Source organism: Conger conger, chromosome 7 (assembly GCF_963514075.1).
Source record: "Conger conger chromosome 7, fConCon1.1, whole genome shotgun sequence".
NCBI lineage: Eukaryota > Metazoa > Chordata > Actinopteri > Anguilliformes > Congridae > Conger > Conger conger.
In genome coordinates this window covers 13,714,907-13,733,472 of record NC_083766.1, presented here as the reverse complement: position 1 = coordinate 13,733,472, position 18,566 = coordinate 13,714,907, and the positions used below count along the sequence as shown (strand labels likewise).

General features: G+C 39.9%; 1 protein-coding gene across 1 annotated transcript in view; it reads right to left on the bottom strand.

Moving 5' to 3' along the window:
* The window catches only part of LOC133133774 (X-linked interleukin-1 receptor accessory protein-like 2), a 142,798-nt gene that overhangs the window by 19,418 nt on the left and 104,814 nt on the right, over positions 1 to 18,566 (bottom strand). The window contains exon 6 of the mRNA XM_061249971.1: positions 10,725 to 10,799. Coding sequence (XP_061105955.1) covers positions 10,725 to 10,799 — 75 coding nt within the window. The remainder of the gene's footprint in view (positions 1 to 10,724; positions 10,800 to 18,566) is intronic.

Here is an 18,566-nt window from a genome sequence, read left to right as displayed (position 1 = left end):
GCACTCTGGGAGATAGCAGAGCTGTCTGGGAACTGCCTACTCACTGGAAAGAGATAATCTCTTATGTAATCTATTCAGATTGCATAACAATGACCAAGTGTCATTTTTGTTTCAACAGATGCCCACAGTCAGTTTAGCAAGTAGACTGAGAGAGATTTGAAATATCGGTAATGCTTTAATTGAACCCCACACCATAATGCTGACATAACATTGTCATACACATGGCTGAACAGCTGTCAGATGATGGCATAACAGATGATGTCAGGCTACGTCAAATGACATAAAACTGTCATACTTTTATTGGTAAATTGTACAATGATTACATTTGTCATAACATTTACAGATGAAAGTATGACAGTTTCACAGTTTGACATCAAATTATTAGCTCAGGGAGTTAACAATTTACACTGATATAGTGTTGAGCTAACTCAAAAAATGGGGGGATCCAAAGTCAATTTTGCCTCTGGCCTCCTTAATATCACCTTAATATCAGCAATCAGTTCAGAACCAAGAAACAAGATGAGGTGAGTTAACTGTGTAATTAACTGCTTTGATTGATCAATTAAGTGCTGAGTAACAACAAAACCAGCTCACCCTGTGGCTCTCCACGACCAAGAGTGAGGACCACTGGTCTAGAGGCAACCCTGAAAATATTGGTGTTTTGCATTAGTCTCAACAATAAGGGTGTCAAGATAAACTATAAACTGGTGTTAAATGTTTCAAAAAGCAATACATCATTCCAGTAATTATTTTAACAATACAATTTTTTATAGAGGCAAAGAATTACAGTATCACACCCCTCCTCAGGAAAAACAGTTTTCAATTTTTTTCAACATGGGGCATATTATACTTATTTTCATAGTATTTTCCAGCATTTCTATCAGTTCTAGTAGTATTTTACACAGCAGCATCATTGTCAAGTTTTTTTAGTCTCTTGGGCTCATGGGCATCTGTCTCATGGGCATCTGTATCCACTCAAATACAAGTCTTTTCAGTGAGAAAAAAGCTTCCACTTCCACTGTGTTTGAGCATCTGTAACATTATTATAGTAATATTTCAAGTAATTCTGGCTTTTGGAAAACAAACCCTTTAGGGTTACCTTTCATAAGAGACCAGGATTGGGCAAGTCAAAAAGGTTCAAGAGTAGGAACCATTTTATTTTGGGTTTTCATTTTCAGGTGAGGTGAGTTAACTGTAATTAACTGCTTTGGTTGATCAATTAAGCTAGCGTTAAGAAAAGGGGTGATACTCAAAGGGTTAAACTCTCAAATAAAATAAAATATAATAAAATAATAAAAGAACACAAATGAATTGATATAACAACCTCAATGAAATGTAGTGTTACCGCGTGTGCTCGACATACGGCTTTTACACTCCAGTGGCAGATGGGAAAATGGCATAGAGTTCTGCACATGGAGCAGGCAATTCTGTGCACGGAGCAGGACGTTCTCTGCTCTGAGCAGTCAGCTCTGAGAAAATGAGAATTGCCCTTCAGGGCAAGAAGAAGAAAAAGACATGGAAGAAACGAGGAAGAAGAAGAAAAGTCTCCCACCTGGGAGACCTCTAAGGCCCAGAGTCTACTTCTTCACCGGCAATCAAAATGCAGTCATACCATAAATATTAAACAAGTTCAGTTCACTTTCAATACCTAGATACACTGCATCTTTACGGCATATGCATGACATATCTAGACCCGTATGTTCTTCTGTGCTAATCCCGGTTTTCTAAATTCCACTTTTATGCGAAATGTAATAAAAAATAGAATACTCATTATTCAGGTATGAATGTATCATACTCTACATCTGAATAGAACACCTTGAACAAGAATAAAAAGGGACAGACTGAATGAGAACTCCTGATCAAAAGAAAAACACAGCAGTAGAACCCCAGTGCTTCAGGCTCAGGCTGAATAATTTTAATCTTGACATTTGTTGCTATTGACTTTTGAAGACCCACTGTGCCTGAACCTCTGGAAGAGTTCTGCTTTAATTGCAGAGGAGGCACCACCACTATCCATGGGTCAGAAGTGAATTTTTAATTAGTAAAAAAATATAATAGGATTTCAATACAAAAAAAAAGAAAATTGAGGCATCAAGGAAGCTGCTCTCCGAGACAAACACCTCTGCACTGCAGCTTAAAAATACGGCTTTCAATTTCATATGAAACCTGTTTTATCTCACACCTTGGTCACATACACATACATACAATTTTACACTGAAGAGACTTCCACCGAGGTAAACTAATTTAACCACAATAGCCCAATCTGCCCATCAGGGATATCCAGGGAATAATGGGAAATGAAAAATATTTTGGGTTGACTGCTATTGCCTCAGAGTATCCCAGGCTGTTATAACAAAATATTCTCAAAGATAAAAACTGCTTCCATATTTTAACGCCTACAATCACACACACAGACTGGGAAGGGGTAAATAAAAAATGTTGCTCGGACACAGCAACAGATGGATGCATTCCCTTTAGGAACAAAGGGATCATATTAATGTAATACAAAAAAATATTTTTTTATAGAATGTCAATTAGCAGTGTACGCCATTACATCGCCTCAATCAATTTATTGTTATGGCATAATAGACCAGGCCATTAAAGTACAGAATTCACATTGCATCCATCTTCCACAGAGTAGAAGGACAGTCGTGTACATGTGCATTTGTGGTAGATAACAAGATTTATTAAGTGCAAATCAAAAGAACGGCAACAAACGGTATATCACAGTGACTCACAGTTCACAGCTTTAATAGACAGTGTCATATATGGCTCAGGCCTTTGCTGTAGTTTTCTTACAATTTATCTGACAATTACATTGGGGTGAATATATTGTCTGCTACACACTGGCACACTCTCAAAGTATAAATAATTACAAATGCATGGATATCCGCCCAGTGCATCTCATACTTCAAAAGCCTCATCTAAAGGCCATTCAAGCAAGATGCAAATCACCTATTACACTCATATTACGCTGGAGTGAACACTCTCAGAAATTAATAAGAGTACCACGGCTTTTGAAAAATTCACACTGATTTTTACAATGACGATCTTGACTGAAGAGTGGACTGGAGCGGGTAAACAAACATTTTGAAGAAGCCGGAATCATTTGCACAGTCAAATTGGCTGTTTTTTTGCTCTGGAGCCTGGAAGTGGCATCTGCCCAGGGGTGTGCTTGAGAGTAAACACCCGTGCAGGCAGCCAAGATGCGAAACATCTGAATGTGCTTAGCAGGCGACCGGGAGGCAGCCCAGCCCAATCTGCTGCTCTGGCCCCACAGCATGGCTTTGGGTACACCCCCAAAATTAATAAATTAACAATGAACAAATACAACCAGCCATGGAAATCAAAGGAGATGAGGATCATCAAATGTTAACCTAGATCTGCACCCAAGTAAATGGTAAATAACAAATGCAATAAGGATGAAGATTGAAGATGAAGGATTTAGATGAGCATAATAAAAATGTAAAGCTCTAAGTCATTCTGGATAAGAGCATCAGCAAAAAAAAACAATGAAAATGTAAATACGGTTTAAGGTACTGTTTAACCTTTTTAATAGTCCTTTATCAAGAAAATACAGATTATATACGTATGGACAAAAATGTAAATAAATCCTGCGATAGAAAATCACATCCTGGGAGAAGAAAAAAATAACAGTGGAAAAATATACTTCTTATAGTATTCCTGTTGTAACCACAGGAAGGTTTATTTTTGATTCATAGAAGGAATACTGTCCCCAAAATGTGACCTTGAACATTACTCCTTAATCACTGCGTGGTCTATTTTCTTGGAAACTGAATATCCCAGGCATCTGAGAACATTGGCTGTGTTCGATTCCACTTCAACACATTCCCTTCCCCGCTGTGTTCGCTCAAGGGAGGTATTTCCTGACTAAATTTGTGACGTGCAACAAGCAAACCTAACAGGTGCATAGATGATGAACAAACCAAAAACAAAACTGAACCGCCCTCGCAGTCTATATTGGAAGTAACCTGTTCTGTGCACAAGTATTTTCGTTTTCTGCCGGACGACTTTGGAATGTTCATGAATAATTCATCACAATCACCCTGCCTTATTTTTTTGTCATAATAACAACACACCAGCCGGTCTTATAAAACACAAGTGAGGATTTCTTAGACCTCACTCAAAAACACAAAAATTTAGGCTAAAGTACAGTAGTGTGCAAGAATTTTGGCACCACTGGTCAGGTTAGATTAATATCTAAGTCAAGGGTGCCCACTCGTGTGCCACGGATGGCTGAGAGTATGCAGGTGTTCATTCCAACCCATGAATACACCAGCTTATTTCTCTAATTAACACACCTTCAACCAGAAAGAAGGGAATTCATTGGTGAAATCAGCAGGTGTAGTGATTGGTTGGAATGAAAACCTGCATTCTCTTGGCCCTCGGCACACGATTGGGCGCCACTGATCTAAATGAACAGAAGTGAACCTGACCTCTAAATGGTACAACATTAATCATGACACATTTCTTCACATTTTAAAGCAAGATTACTTTATATTTTCATATTTTACAGTTTCAGAATAATAAAAAAGGCCTTGTGCCAAAGTTTGGGAACCCTTTCAGTTAGTACTTTGTAAGTTTGTATGTTTTGGATCATTGTCTTGCTTGAATACTGAACTTCAATTTCAATGGAACTGGACTGAACATTAGCCTCTATAATTTCTTGATATTTGGTGGAATCCATTCTTCCTTCCACTCACACAATATTTCCTGTGCCTCCAGCTACCACACAACCCCAAACCATAATGGCTCCACCTCCATGCTTTACAATTATTCTCCATATTACCTTCTTTAGTGGTGATCAAAAGGTTCATTGCACATTGTTCCAAAAGGCTTCAGGCTTCTCAATGCTTTCTTCTGCATACTTCAGACACTTAATTCTGAGTTGAGGTTGTTCTCTCTGCCATGTAGGTATTTGTTGCTTAAAGTATGTTGTATTGTTGTCCCTTGAACAGATAGACCTGTGTTTGCTACTATTTGTTTGCAGCTCTTTTGCAGTGATGTGTGGGTTCTTTTGTGCATTTCTCACCAGGTCTTGGGCCATTCTATATGAAATCTTTCTTGAAGTCAAGGCAAGGTCTGGACTTCAACTGTTCTATTATCTTTCATTTTCTAATAATGTGTCTGCCAGTGGAAATAGGTAGTTGACAGCAGCCCTGTGTAGTACAAACATTCTGCAACGTTAAATTTCATTCTAAAGCTTTACTCTATGGATTCCAAAACCACACCCAGATGGATATTTTCAGTTCCAAAAAGTGGACATGTCTGGGAAAGCGAGAACATCTTGTCAGCCTAAATACTCAGGGGGTTCTGGGACAGTGGCAAAAATATAATTCCAAATCATTATATATTGCAGAAGCCAAAATAGAGGCTTATCCGTTCCAAACCAAATTTTGATGCAAAGCCATGTGTCTCTTCCTATGAGCAAGTCTTGAAATGTGCAGGTAATACAATGCCCTTTTTATGTGTAGATCATTGCAACTTCCCATTGTTGAAATATCAGCTGCATACCAGCGGTTCTAGGCACTAACAGCACCATATAACAGTGTGGGAACATTGCTGTCAATCATCGTCTGTACTTATTGATAATTTATGTAGATTACTGGAGAGAGGTAATATGATAATTGACCAACAAGCAGACTCTATCTTTGGCGAGGGATGACTCAATTCTAGGCAAATGTGTAAACCGGTTTTCTTGAACCTTGCCACCTAATGGATGAGTTTAAATAAGATGGTGAATATTTAAAAATTCTAACAGTGGGAAAAAGTTTAATCTTTAATGTTCATCCTCCTTTTTCTTTTTCTTTTTTGCAACTTGCAATGTAAAATGATAGCTGTAAACGTGTCCCTAACAAGGTGCACAACGGATGAATAGGAAAAGAGTGTTGCTGCCAAGGGGATTGAGGGAGGTGCTCTTTAATTGGAATGTTAATTGGACTAAATTTACTTTCTGACTTGGCCTATATTTTGTGAACTAAACTAGATGTTCATGGCTGTAGACAACTGATCTTATGTGACTGGTACCTCATCTGACCTGTTCCGTAATTGTTGCAATGACCTTCAGCATGTACTTATTCTATGTCATTTTGGATAAAAAAAAAGCAAAAGCATCTGCTAAATAAATGTAATGTAATGTAACTGCAGTCATGTTGCCATTACATTGCTCTGACTTATTTACATACCTCAGGTACTTCACCCAAACTGCATAATGTTGATGTGCTGCTCAATATTCCTTTTAGATTTTAGGTGATTTTCATTAGTTTTCTGATGATTCTGTCATCAAAGGATTTTATGGAGTTGAATAGGTCATTCAGTTCAACATTAATTTTTAAATAATTATTCCCCACTCAGTAACACACTTACTGAGAAAGCCCTGATTATAGGTGATAGTAGACTCACAGTGTAATCCTGGTGCCAGTCAGCGACATTGAGACTAATTTAAGGGTGCTAGCTAAAAGTAAACATAATATTCTACAATTGTTATCCACCGCTGCACAAATTGGTACCTAAAAATAACTTTAATGATGACCAGATCCTGACCACAGGCTTTTGATCTTAGATCTATACCTGCACATTTCCCTATGCCTGTGAGTCAGACAGATGGTATCATTAGCCAACTGACTAACCAGTTAACTCTTACTCTTAGAAGCACAATTGATAAGGTTGCCCATTTAAGAAGACAATGTCATTGGAAAAACTATACTTCCTGATACAATGATACCACCCATACCTTGAAGCAGTCCACAAGATGATTTGAGCCAAAAAGGCAGTAAATTGAGCTAGTATTTTGTCTTGCATGGAAAGCAACATCAGTGCATGCAAGCTCTTGCATCTGCTCGATCTGCCTTTTTCTCTTAAGTAATTGACCAAAACAAATATAACCCAAAATGTAAATTTAGCACTGTTGACAAATTAAGTAAAGAAGAATCATCAGAATCTGCAACCTATCCAAGCTTTAAAATGAATGCTTCTCATTCATCCATTCACACACACACTCACACACCAATAGTCTGCCATGCAAGGCACCGACCGGCTTGTCAGGAGCAATTGTGAGAGTTGTCTTACTCAGGGACACTTCAGGGGATCGTACCAGCAACCTTCTGACTGCCAGACGACCGCTCATACCTCCTGTGAAAAGCGTTATACAAATTAAATTGAATTGTCTCCCAATTCCTCATGAAACAGTTGCACTCCCCAAAACCATCAGTCCCTCAGTTATACTTGGAGGCCTTCTCTGCATTCATGGGATGGGTCTTGAGATTACATAAATTTTAAGTACAAAAGGCACTGCCCCTAGTTAAACACACCTGACAGTGTGTGTTCATTAAGGGAATATCTGCTCAGATCTACAGTGAAACAATGTGAGTGGCCAAAGTGTGTGTGGGTATGTTTCATGCTCAGCAGCTTTATTTTTCTTTCAAAAATAACCTCCTGAACTTTTCCTTCCAGATAATTTTCCATTTGCAGGTTGTGTTTGCTATTTTGAATGATTCCAAAATAAATAAATAAATAACCAGCCTGAATACCAAAATATCTGTACAAGAGTAATGCCGAATGGTACGTCTCCGTTATGTAAACTGTGCACACATTTAGCAAGGCACAAATGTGATGTGACAGAACCCTTCCAGAATCTTGCATGCGTTTCTCTTGAGATTTTCACTTTCTCACACTTTATGCCAAAAAATCCTGGGCAGTAAGTATCATCATGTTAACTGCACTTTTATACACAATGCACTACAAGAGCTCCACCTTCATTATCTTCTTTGTGGAGAAAGGGAGAAGGTTATGTGTAAAGGTTATGAGGAGCTGATTTTAATGGTGCTATTGAATCGTCCCTGTACCTAACATAACCTGAGCTAATTAATTCTGACAGGTGTGGCCTAATTGCCCAGCTGCCAGATCTACCAACAATTAATTATTGCCTTTTTTACATGCTACTTTTATGTTACTGTGGCCATATTGATTTACCATGCGCATTATGTGATTAACTCGGCCACGCCTACTGGTGGAGAGAGCATGCACCTGGGTTGTGTTAACTAATCAGCCCAGGTGCTTAAAGGTGTCCCCTCTCCTGGGGGCTGAGACTAGATGAGCTGAGACTAGATGAGAGAGAGAGAGAGAGAGAGAGAGAGAGAGAGAGAGAGAGAGAGAGAGAGAGAGAGAGAGAGAGAGAGAGAGAGAGAGAGAGAGAGAGAGAGAGAGAGAGAGAGAGAGAGAGAGAGCATTCTGTATATACTTCCTATACTTCCTCATACAATGATACCACCCATACCTTGAAGCAGCAGAGAGAGAGAGAGAGAGAGAGAGAGAGAGAAAAGCTGGCTAGCTCCAAGTGGCGAGCAGAAAAGCCGTCACTCACTTTTGCTTTCTTATTTGTCTTTGCTTTAGTTCGTGTTAATTTGTTATTTTTGCCCGGAACCTGTGAGGGGGAAGGGTAAATACTTGATTATTTATTAAGATTTGGTTCAGGTGATTGACAGAATTGTCTTATCTTGTATAATTCAGTTGACAAATCACTGATATTAGGCTTCCCACACCCCCAGATAAGAACAAGCGCTTAAATATGGAGCCAGATGTCCAGGGAATTCTCAACCATATTTCTGGAACAATTACATGGATTGCAACAACACCATTAGACTTCTCATTAACTCCCAGGTCTATCATTACAATTACATCTTCAGGAAAATTAAGTTGACACTAGTACGTTTTCTCAATAATTATTTTTAAATGGCATAATGAGGTTGTTACCATAAACATACACAAATAATTAACAGACACCATTCTACTTCGAGGGAAACCTGCATGCCTTTTTTAATCACCATATTATCTGTGTTCTTAAGACATGACAGAACTGATATTTTTGCTTAATTTAAAAAAATGTTTACTCTTTACTCTTCTTCCATTTTGAAACACCTAGTTTGGGTGCACCTAGCCACAAGTGTATGCTGCCATCTAAGTCCCTTGTTGTTTATAAGAAGCTATGGTCACTATTACAGTTAGAATCCCACTGGGTGTCACCACACCGACAAATTACTTTTTTACAGTCTACAAACTACTATGAACTACTAAAATTAAACTGCACAATTTTACAGATCTTAAATTAGGCAATGATTATTGCTGATCGAGCAGATTAAATGCAATCGAGCTAGATACTGAACCTGCATCAGCAGTTTGCCACCCTGTTATCAGTGTGCTAACATGCAGCAGTGTAATAAGGAAGCCTCCTGCTTTTACCTTCCACACCGAGATTAGCCAAGCTACATCAGTAAACCCCAGTGTGACACAAGATTGCAGAACTCAGTGGGCCTCGTTGTGGACTGTTGCTAATGTAGGATCCACATTTCCCACAATCCCACAGGACAATTCCGCGACGACCACCCCGCATGACGTCTAGCTCGGTTCAGCCAATCCTGTAATGGCGGGAGCAATAAACTTTCCCGTATAAGAGCAAGACATGTTCTCGGGATCCCTCTCTTCTTTTCTTCTTCTTCTCTTCTTCCCACTTATTTTCAATTTTCAACAGCAACAAACTTTTCCACCCAGAAAAAGGACCAGCGAACATCCTTCCAGCAACCGAGCGGACCAGACGACAACGCGCGGCTAAGACGGGAACACCCCAGCTTTGCGCACCTCTCCAGGACATCATTCACAGCACCATCGCGGCTCCAATAAGGACAGCACTTCTTTTGGATCCAATGCGTATGGACTCAGTAAGACAACAAACATTCAGGCATAGCCAGTGTTTAGTTTAGTCTTAACTGTTTTTGTGAATCTGTGTTTCCATAGTTGCCGTCTTATCATTGGAATGTATTTTGCTAGCTATATATATATGTACGTGAATTGATTTGCCGTCTTTTGCGCATATATAGAGTAAACTACGCAATTAGTCTTCTCACAGCTAACAATAACTAACACACCCACTTTTACTTTCCTTTGTTCAAGGGACACGCGCGCGCACACACACGCACACACACACGCACACACACACCCTACTAACTTACCCTACTAACTTCCCGTTAGTTTATCTGTTCTGTGTTTGTACGTTTGTTTAATAAATATATTTTATTAAACCCGGTGAGCTGAGTTAAAGCAGTCTTTCGAAGAACTTCCAACCTTCAGGTTATCGGTATGTTTAATCATTAATATTGGTTATTTTAATTATTAATTAAAATACTAAATTTGTGGTTAGATATTTCTGATAACAGTAATTTTATGAGACTGATTACCTTTTGCAGTTATACTGCTACATAACATTAATTGGCGCCCCGGTTTCGTAGAGAGTAAAATCCCAACGTTATTTGACGGCCCGTGTGAATTCCCCTACACTAAACTTTCTTATATTTCCTAAATGGTCCACTAAAATATGTTTCGGAAAACTGCAATTCCTTGATCTGCAATGCCAAGTCTGAAAGTTTGATCCTAGGTTCTGCACTGCAAGGCTCTTCATAGGAAATTAGTGGAATACGTCTTTACATGATTTGTAGGACAGATGTTGTTCATACCTTAGAAAAAATACTAAATATGACAATATTCGTGCAATACGAACAAATAAGTTCTTTTAAATCGTTCATACAAGCGATTTAAGAACAAATCTGTTTGTACGATTGGTTCTTGCATGAGGTCCATTGCTTCAGAGATTGGCCTGTCTTGCAGCCGCTGATTTAATTAATCAGTTCGGGACTTATTAGAGAGAGACTTACCCAGTTGGGCATCTATAACACTGGGATGCTTCTCTGTGGGAAACAGCACCTTCGGAGGTCTCGTGGTGAGCAGAGCTGTAAGAAAGAAAAGTAGTTATGAAAGAGCAGTCTAGCTACACTCTAATTCAAGGCCGCTTATAAGACAACGAGAGAATTTACTGGAATTGCATCCCTCATAAGGGTGTTACTCTAACAGCATCTAATATTCCACACCAGCCACATGCGCACACACACACACATTTGGGAAATAACAGGCTCCTGAAAGACTGCAGAAGAGAACAGACCTTCAGAATCCTCAAATAGTATGGCTTTTAAAAAGTATTTGATCTCACAAGATCAAGAAGTAACAAGGACATATTAAATAAACCTAATTTCTCAGTAGTATCAAATGGTAGCTTTCAATTAAGGGTTGGCACAGATATCAAGTTTTCTATTTCATTTCAGAAACATCGGTGCATGAATACAGGACTGCTTCACAAGCAGTCTTCATCTTTGAAAAATACACGCCAATACATCTTTGAAAAAAGAGGATGACATTGGCCTGGATTCAGTCAACATGTGTCCTTAACTGACTTGCAAGTAAATGCAAGTGGTATTTTTCCTTTAAGGAAAATCAATGAACTCACCAAACTGTTTTCATTAAGAAATGCTTTTAATTGTTGATGACATCCCAATTGTTGTATCATGAACTAAGCCCACCTTCACACCAATTTGCTGATCTGCTCAATGTTCCTCATTCACAGGGAGAGAAAGTATAAATCTCAGTATAGCTCTCAATGTTACAATACCATTATACCAATCAAGGGTAGTGCACATCATGAACCCCAGCCTTTGGCCCTGGTTAATTTAGCCTTTTCCAAACCAGGCAGTGCGGGAGCGAAACAGGGATGTCTCATCTATCATTGACTCTTGGGAAGGGAGGGGGAAGGAGGAGTAATGCTGCTGCCCATGCAAATCCTTTCCATTCAACTGATAATTAATATTCTCCTGCTAATCGAACAACCTTCCTGCAGTCGCACACGTCATCGGTCCACCTTCAGAAGAACCCCTACTGTATCTAGAGCCCAACTTTGTCTGCCTCTGCACAGGACCAGGCGGCAGAGTGCCTTCCCAACAGGGATGACATATTGGTTAATTATAAATAGACCCTGTGTTCTTTTTTTTAGCAATATTAATGACACGCATATTAATATCTTGAATGCTACCTTGTTGCGGGTGGATAATCCCCATAGTAATAAAACTTTGAAATTAAACCAAACATTTAATAAGGTTACAGCAGGGCGTCTCCACCTTTTTATGTGTCTTAATTATCGGCACATTAAATTAGTGACAAAATGTACAGGATGTGACATTCAACATACATAAATGTTGAGGATATGGTCCAGACACCTCTTTTTGCACATTAACATCACAGTCATTGTTTCATTTCAAATCCAATGTGCTGGACAACAGAGCCAAGTGAACAGAAATTGTACCACTGTCCAAATACTTATGTAAGGACTGCACTGTACATTTAGATGTTTGGCATTTAGCTGACAACCTTTTTCAAAGTGACTTATACAGATTGCTTTTTTGCATGGAATACATTATTTATGCAGCTGGATATTTTACAAAACAATTCAGTGTAGGTATCTTGCATTGAAATACAATGGCAAGGGCCCACCTGGGGGAAAAGCCTACAACCCGAGTTCCCTAACCATTATGATACATATATACAGGGGCATACGGTGGAGTTGTAACCATTAGGGGCTTAGCTCAGATTGTTATATCATCCCCGGGATGTATATATATATTTTTTACCAGCCCTGATGGTGACTAAAGTTAAACTAACATTAGCTAGATAGGTAAAACTAGCTCTAGAAGTATGTAGCATGAGTGAGCTGTTCTTGGGCAAATGTTAGTTTTTTGCAAACCTTGCTGTAGTATTTTGATTCTAACAGCTATTCGGTAATTCACTATCAATGGAATACCGAATGATCTTCCCACAGCTCACAGTCATACCGTCGGAATGGTACGAAATTTTAGTGGTTTTGGAACCATGACTTTTTTCAAACCAAGGTATACCCTGAAAACAGAAACCAGCCCATGCTAATGTTAACTAGCTAGCTAAGTTAGCTCATCCCTATCCCTGAAACAGACTACCTAGCTAATCAAGAATCAGCTGCCATTTGACAGGCTTAACAATGGGCAATCACCATGAAACTTGGTGCGGATATTGACCTCTATACATTCCCTACTGTGTAAAATGTGGTGTCAGTTGGTTTTGCTCACTTTAATAACTGGAATACAATTTTACCTTAACTCTAATAACTAATAATTGGAACCAGAATGCTCTCTCTCTCTCTCTCTCTCTCTCTCTCTCTCTCTCTCTCTCTCTCTCTCTCTCTCTCTCTCTCTCTCTCTCTCTCTCTCTCTCTCTCTCTCTCTCTCTCTCGCTCTCTCTCTCTCTCTCTCTCTCTCGCTGCCTCTGCCGGTCAAAAGCTCATGCAATTTGCTTCAGTTCAAATCAGCCCCCAACACTTCATACTTCTATGTAATTAGAATAGCTGCCTTTCCGTCGTACCTAAATTAATGAATTCACCAAGTTCCAGACCACTTTGTTTTTCCAAGTATTGATTGATTTATTTACTACTCCACAGCACAGACAACAGGCATTTATTTTGTCCAGTTCCACAAATGTGCCATGATTCGACAGCCCCTGAATTTTAATATTGGTAATGGGAAGATGCTCACAGCTTCAACTGAACCAGCCAGCCTGTGAAGAAGTCTAAAAATATACACTAACAATGTTGTCTGAAAACAATTTCTGTTTACTTTCAGAACTTGATAACAAGGTAGATACATTTCTGATGGCACGACCTTGCTGTCTACTCTGCTCAGATCAAAGTTTTGTGTGATATATTGTGCTTTTCAGTTCTTGCAGTTCAGTTGCCTTTAGAACTATTACTTTGCACCAAAGCAGTGTTTCCACAAAACATGTTCTATCTTGCCTATTTAACTTGACAAATGATGATTCTGTTTCCTTTTGTATTTTCTTTCTTAACAATGGTCAGTTTTTAATGTCCTTTCAGAACATGAATTACAAAATAATCTAGAACATTCTAAAAACCATCCCTGCTGTTGTCCTACAGCTGTGAGTTGACTGTCCACCAAAGTACCTGCATTCGCCGGTCTGGTCTATTATAGCTGACTCTTCTTGTGTAAGTCTACAAGCTTTGCACACCTGAATTTTGTCAGTTATTCCATTCTTCTTGCCAGATCCTCTCAAGCTCCATCAGATTGGATAGGATGCATCTGTGAACCGCCGTCTTCAGGTCTCTCTACAGATGTTCTATGGGGTTTAAGTCCGGGCCTTGGCAGGGCCACTCAAGAACAGTCAGAGAGTTGTCCCGAAGCCAGTCCATGGTTGTCTCGGCTATATGATATGGGTCATTGTCGTGCTGAAAGGTGAACCGTCGGCCCAGTCTGAGGTCCCGTTTTCTTCAAGGACCTCTCTGTATTTGGCTGCATTCATCCTTTCCTCAATTCTGACCAACCGTGGGGAAGCACCCCTATAGCAGGACGCCACCGCCATGCTTCACTGTAGGGTATTAGTGAAGTTATGAGCCCTGCCTGGTGTTCTTTTTCCTCATGCTCTCAGGCAAAGGCATCCAAGTGGGCTGTTGTATGCCTTTTACTCAAGAGTGGTTTCCGTCCACCCACTCCACCCACTGATGGGGTGCTGCTGTGAGTCTGAGAGGAACAGTCCTGGTGGTTCCAAACTTCCTCCATTTCACAATCATTGAGGCCACTGTGCTCCTGGGAACACTCAAAGCTTTAGAAATGGATTCATACATTTGCCCTTATCTATGCCTCACCACAATTTTAGAGTTCTTTGGACTTCATGGCTTCGTTTCTGTCCTGACATGCAGTGTGAATTATGGGACCTTTTTTTACACAGATGTGTGCCTTTTTGAACTATGTCTAATCAATTAAATTTGCCAATCAAGTTCTAGACACATCTCAAGGATAATTAAAGCAAACAGGATACACCTGACCAGAATTTGGAGTGCCACAGCAAAGGGTGTGAATACTTATATAAATTAGAGATTTTTTTATAATTTAGCAAAAATGTCTAAACATGTTTTCACAGTCATTATGGGTTATTGAGTGTAGATTGATGGGCAAAAATTGTTAACAATTAAAAATTGTTATTAATTTAAAATCTTTGAAATCTACAACACAATAAAGTGTGCAAAAAGTAAAGGGGTCTGAATACTTTCTGAAGTCCACTGTATATAGGATATCATCTTTAAAATGGGAAGCGTGCCAAGTGAGCATTCATTATTTTGAATAACCTCAATATACATTATTACATATATTTACTTGATGTCACTATAACAAGCAAAAACGTATAAATGAACAAAACACATATTTAAAAAAACATGGCCACCATCAGCTAATCAAGAATCAGCTGCCATTTGACAGGCTTAACAATGGGCAATCACCATGAAACTTGGTGCGGATATTGACCTCTATACATTCCCTACTGTGTAAAATGTGGTGTCAGTTGGTTTTGCTCACTTTAATAACTGGAATACAATTTTACCTTAACTCTAATAACTAATAATTGGAACCAGAATGCTGTACTTCAAGATTCTCTCTCTCTCTCTCTCTCTCAAATTCTTTTGATTTGTTTCAAAATAAGGAAACTGAAAAAAATTGAAATATTTGAATTATCAGGTGAACATCTAATCAGATGAATTGAAGAATAAATGTATACTAATATTACACACTTGATAGTTGTAGCCGTTAGACAGCGGCTAGTGGTACAGCAACAAATAAGATTGTAGCTTTTGACAGTTTGAAGATGTGGGAAGGTAGAACATGGTAAGCCATCTGACAGTCTAGTCTATTGGCAATGTGGGACCTCAGTCTGCTAAGGGTGGAGCAGTGTCTCAAACAGATGGCTGGCCACGGCAGGGAGCCTGGCATCTCCGTTTGTAAGCTTTTGCAAAATGGTAACATTTATAAAGACCTGGATGTTTGCCATCCTACCATTTGGAGCAGACTGTTCTCCATCCCCAGGTAGCCCAGTCATTCTGATGTGGTAACATTCTTCACTTGGCTCTTCCTGAGAGCTTCCACACCACCGTTTACAGCCAAAGCATAATTAAGTCTGACAGCAACAGAGGCAGCATTGTCTGTGAAGCCACATCACTTTCTTTAATTATAAGATGTGGCTCTTGGAGAATAATGGATGTGCATTTCGAGCTGAGGTCTTTGATTCACGTTTTGCATTTATGACTTCAATGGTGAACTTCTCAAAGCCAAATCTAAGCTGACGGATCACATTTGTGACCAGTTCTATCATAACCAGTTGTAAGTCACGACGGCCAATTTAACACAAATCAATGTTAATGTAAATATGTACATTTTTGGCAGTTTTAGGCTTTAGGTTGTAGAACAATATCATGACATGAGAAGATGGTGAGGAAGGCCATAAGCAACCCAAGGATCACAGTTTAAGAATTGCAGAGATGGGTTGTGTCTGGGGGTCACCAAGTCTACAAACAAACATATAACTGCTCTACTGTATGGTAGACCTTTCTTAGATGACACTTTAAATTCAAATTTATTAATGGATAACCCCTAGAGATGAGCCATCTCGTTTTCGAGGGGGTCCAACAACTCACTTTAGACCTTAGCATTATCACTCCATTACAGTTGGAATATCTGTGGCACAGAATAGAGGCCAATCATCTTCAGATCTTACTAATTAAAACTTTTGTGACCTATTTTTGAGAGTTCATGCAAAGGAAAGTTACAATCCCCCTCCTGAATTTTTCCTTTTTTTTAAAGGGGATATCAAGGACTAGTCTCCTATGGTGTTCCAAAATCATGTATATACAGTATTGTGCAAATGTCATTTATTACATTTCCAGCCAAATCAGTCAATCAGTGTTAAAGGTAAACAGTACTTTACAGGCTGAAAGTAGCACAGTTGCGTTCCTGTTCCTCTAAAATTCATAAAGGAACATAAACTCTAATGTAAACCCAATTACCAAACATAAAATTTCATAACATCCTGCCCCATTCATTGCAATGGGGAAATGACGGCTGGGGGTTCCTGACCCCCCAGGGGTGGCTGCCAGGACAGATTTGCAGTGTGCATGCCAGCGGGACCCATCTTCAAGACGGTAAGAAGCTGGTCTCTGTACCATGAGTAGTGACACGGACCAATGGGAGCGCAGTTTGTTTTCATGCCGATGGTGCTTCAGACCCAGTCAGGCACACGCAGTGTGGGAGGCTTCACCCTGGGTGAGACAACATATCTCCCTTTCTTGCGGTCCTGAGCAGCTCTGACTCATGCTTGGGGCCTAGCCAGCCTGTCTTTCTCTGCCGCTGGAGGTGGTTTAGCACCAAGTCGATCCAATAGGAACCCTCCTGAACATCAGAAAAGCCATGGGAGACTCCTGTAGTTGTGTGTTTGGAGTGTCTGGCTAAGGGCTATGCTATTTTCCGTAAGGAAGGCACATATTTCTTTTTTTCTCTTTTTTTTTCCAGCCTTCCGACAGCTCCATTCACCTCTGGGTGGTAGATAGACATCCTGTTGTGCTTGACGGAGGGCATTTCAAGAAAGGCACTGAATATAGCTGAGACCAACTGTGGCCCATTGTCTGTTGTGCACTGTTCAAACGGCTAATGATGATCTAGGTTGTGGTGGAGCTGACTACAATGGTCTCCGGCCACTTGAAATGTTGGTCGTGGACAACTACTAAGTAGTGGCCATGTCCTGGTGCTCCATTAAGCTCTCCACAAACGTCTACCTGCAAATGCTCCCACTGGGCAGCGAGCGACTCGGGAGGTGCTGCGGTCAGCAGGCAGGAGACCTAAATGTCCTCCTCAATGTGTGGCCACCACACCACTGGTGGGAGGAAGAATAATGTGAAATTCTTGGCTGCCCGGGGTGGGGGGTGGGGGTGGGGGTGCTGGGAAGCTGGTTTGCTTATTCGTTGAATTTAAATACATTTGATGAAATACTCTAAATAACCGCTAGTCTACAGGTCTACAGGCTTGTAGACTCATCAGCATTTAAGGAAAACATTCTTTTTTTCAACTTGTCTGATAAACATTGCTACTGTTGTGTATAAGTTTCCTGTCACACACCGTGCAAGTGTTAAGCGGTTGCCCATCCCCACCATTTTCTTCAACCGAAGCCCATCTTCATTAATTTTTCACTCCCCTCTCAATTAGGCTTGCGTCTTCCTGAGTTTGAATTAACTTTGCTCCCATGTTTCAGTAGACACAGCCCAAAGACTGACGCGATGACTGACGGAATGACAGTAGCTTCCTACTCATTTGATGAAAAAGCTGCCTTACTCGCACGCCATTGGTAATTGAAGAATAAGTGGTTGCAAGACTGAATGTGATTGGATAGGTCGCATCCAGAACAAAAACAAAGCGTTATGACATTTACATTTTAATACCTTGTGTAGCATGTTACAAAAGAAGGGATGTTATCATATTGATATATTACCAATTCCTCCTGTATATACTATAATTTTAGGAGGACTGATGATTGTACACGACTGGGAGGTGCACAACCCCGCTGATTGACAGAGGTGCTTGGTCGTACCCTGTCAATGAAGCAGTTGCCACTTCTAGTGATAAATGGCTGAATAATTTATTGTAAGTTAATTTGTTCAGAAGTGACAATTTAGTCTGTGTCAATGAGTAGTGGAATTTCCACACCTCCTACAAGACAGTTGGTATGTTGGAATGTAGCCAGCTGCTCCCACGATGTGTTGATAGAGACTGGAGAGGATGTACACTCAGTTAGCACTTTATTAGGTAGACCTG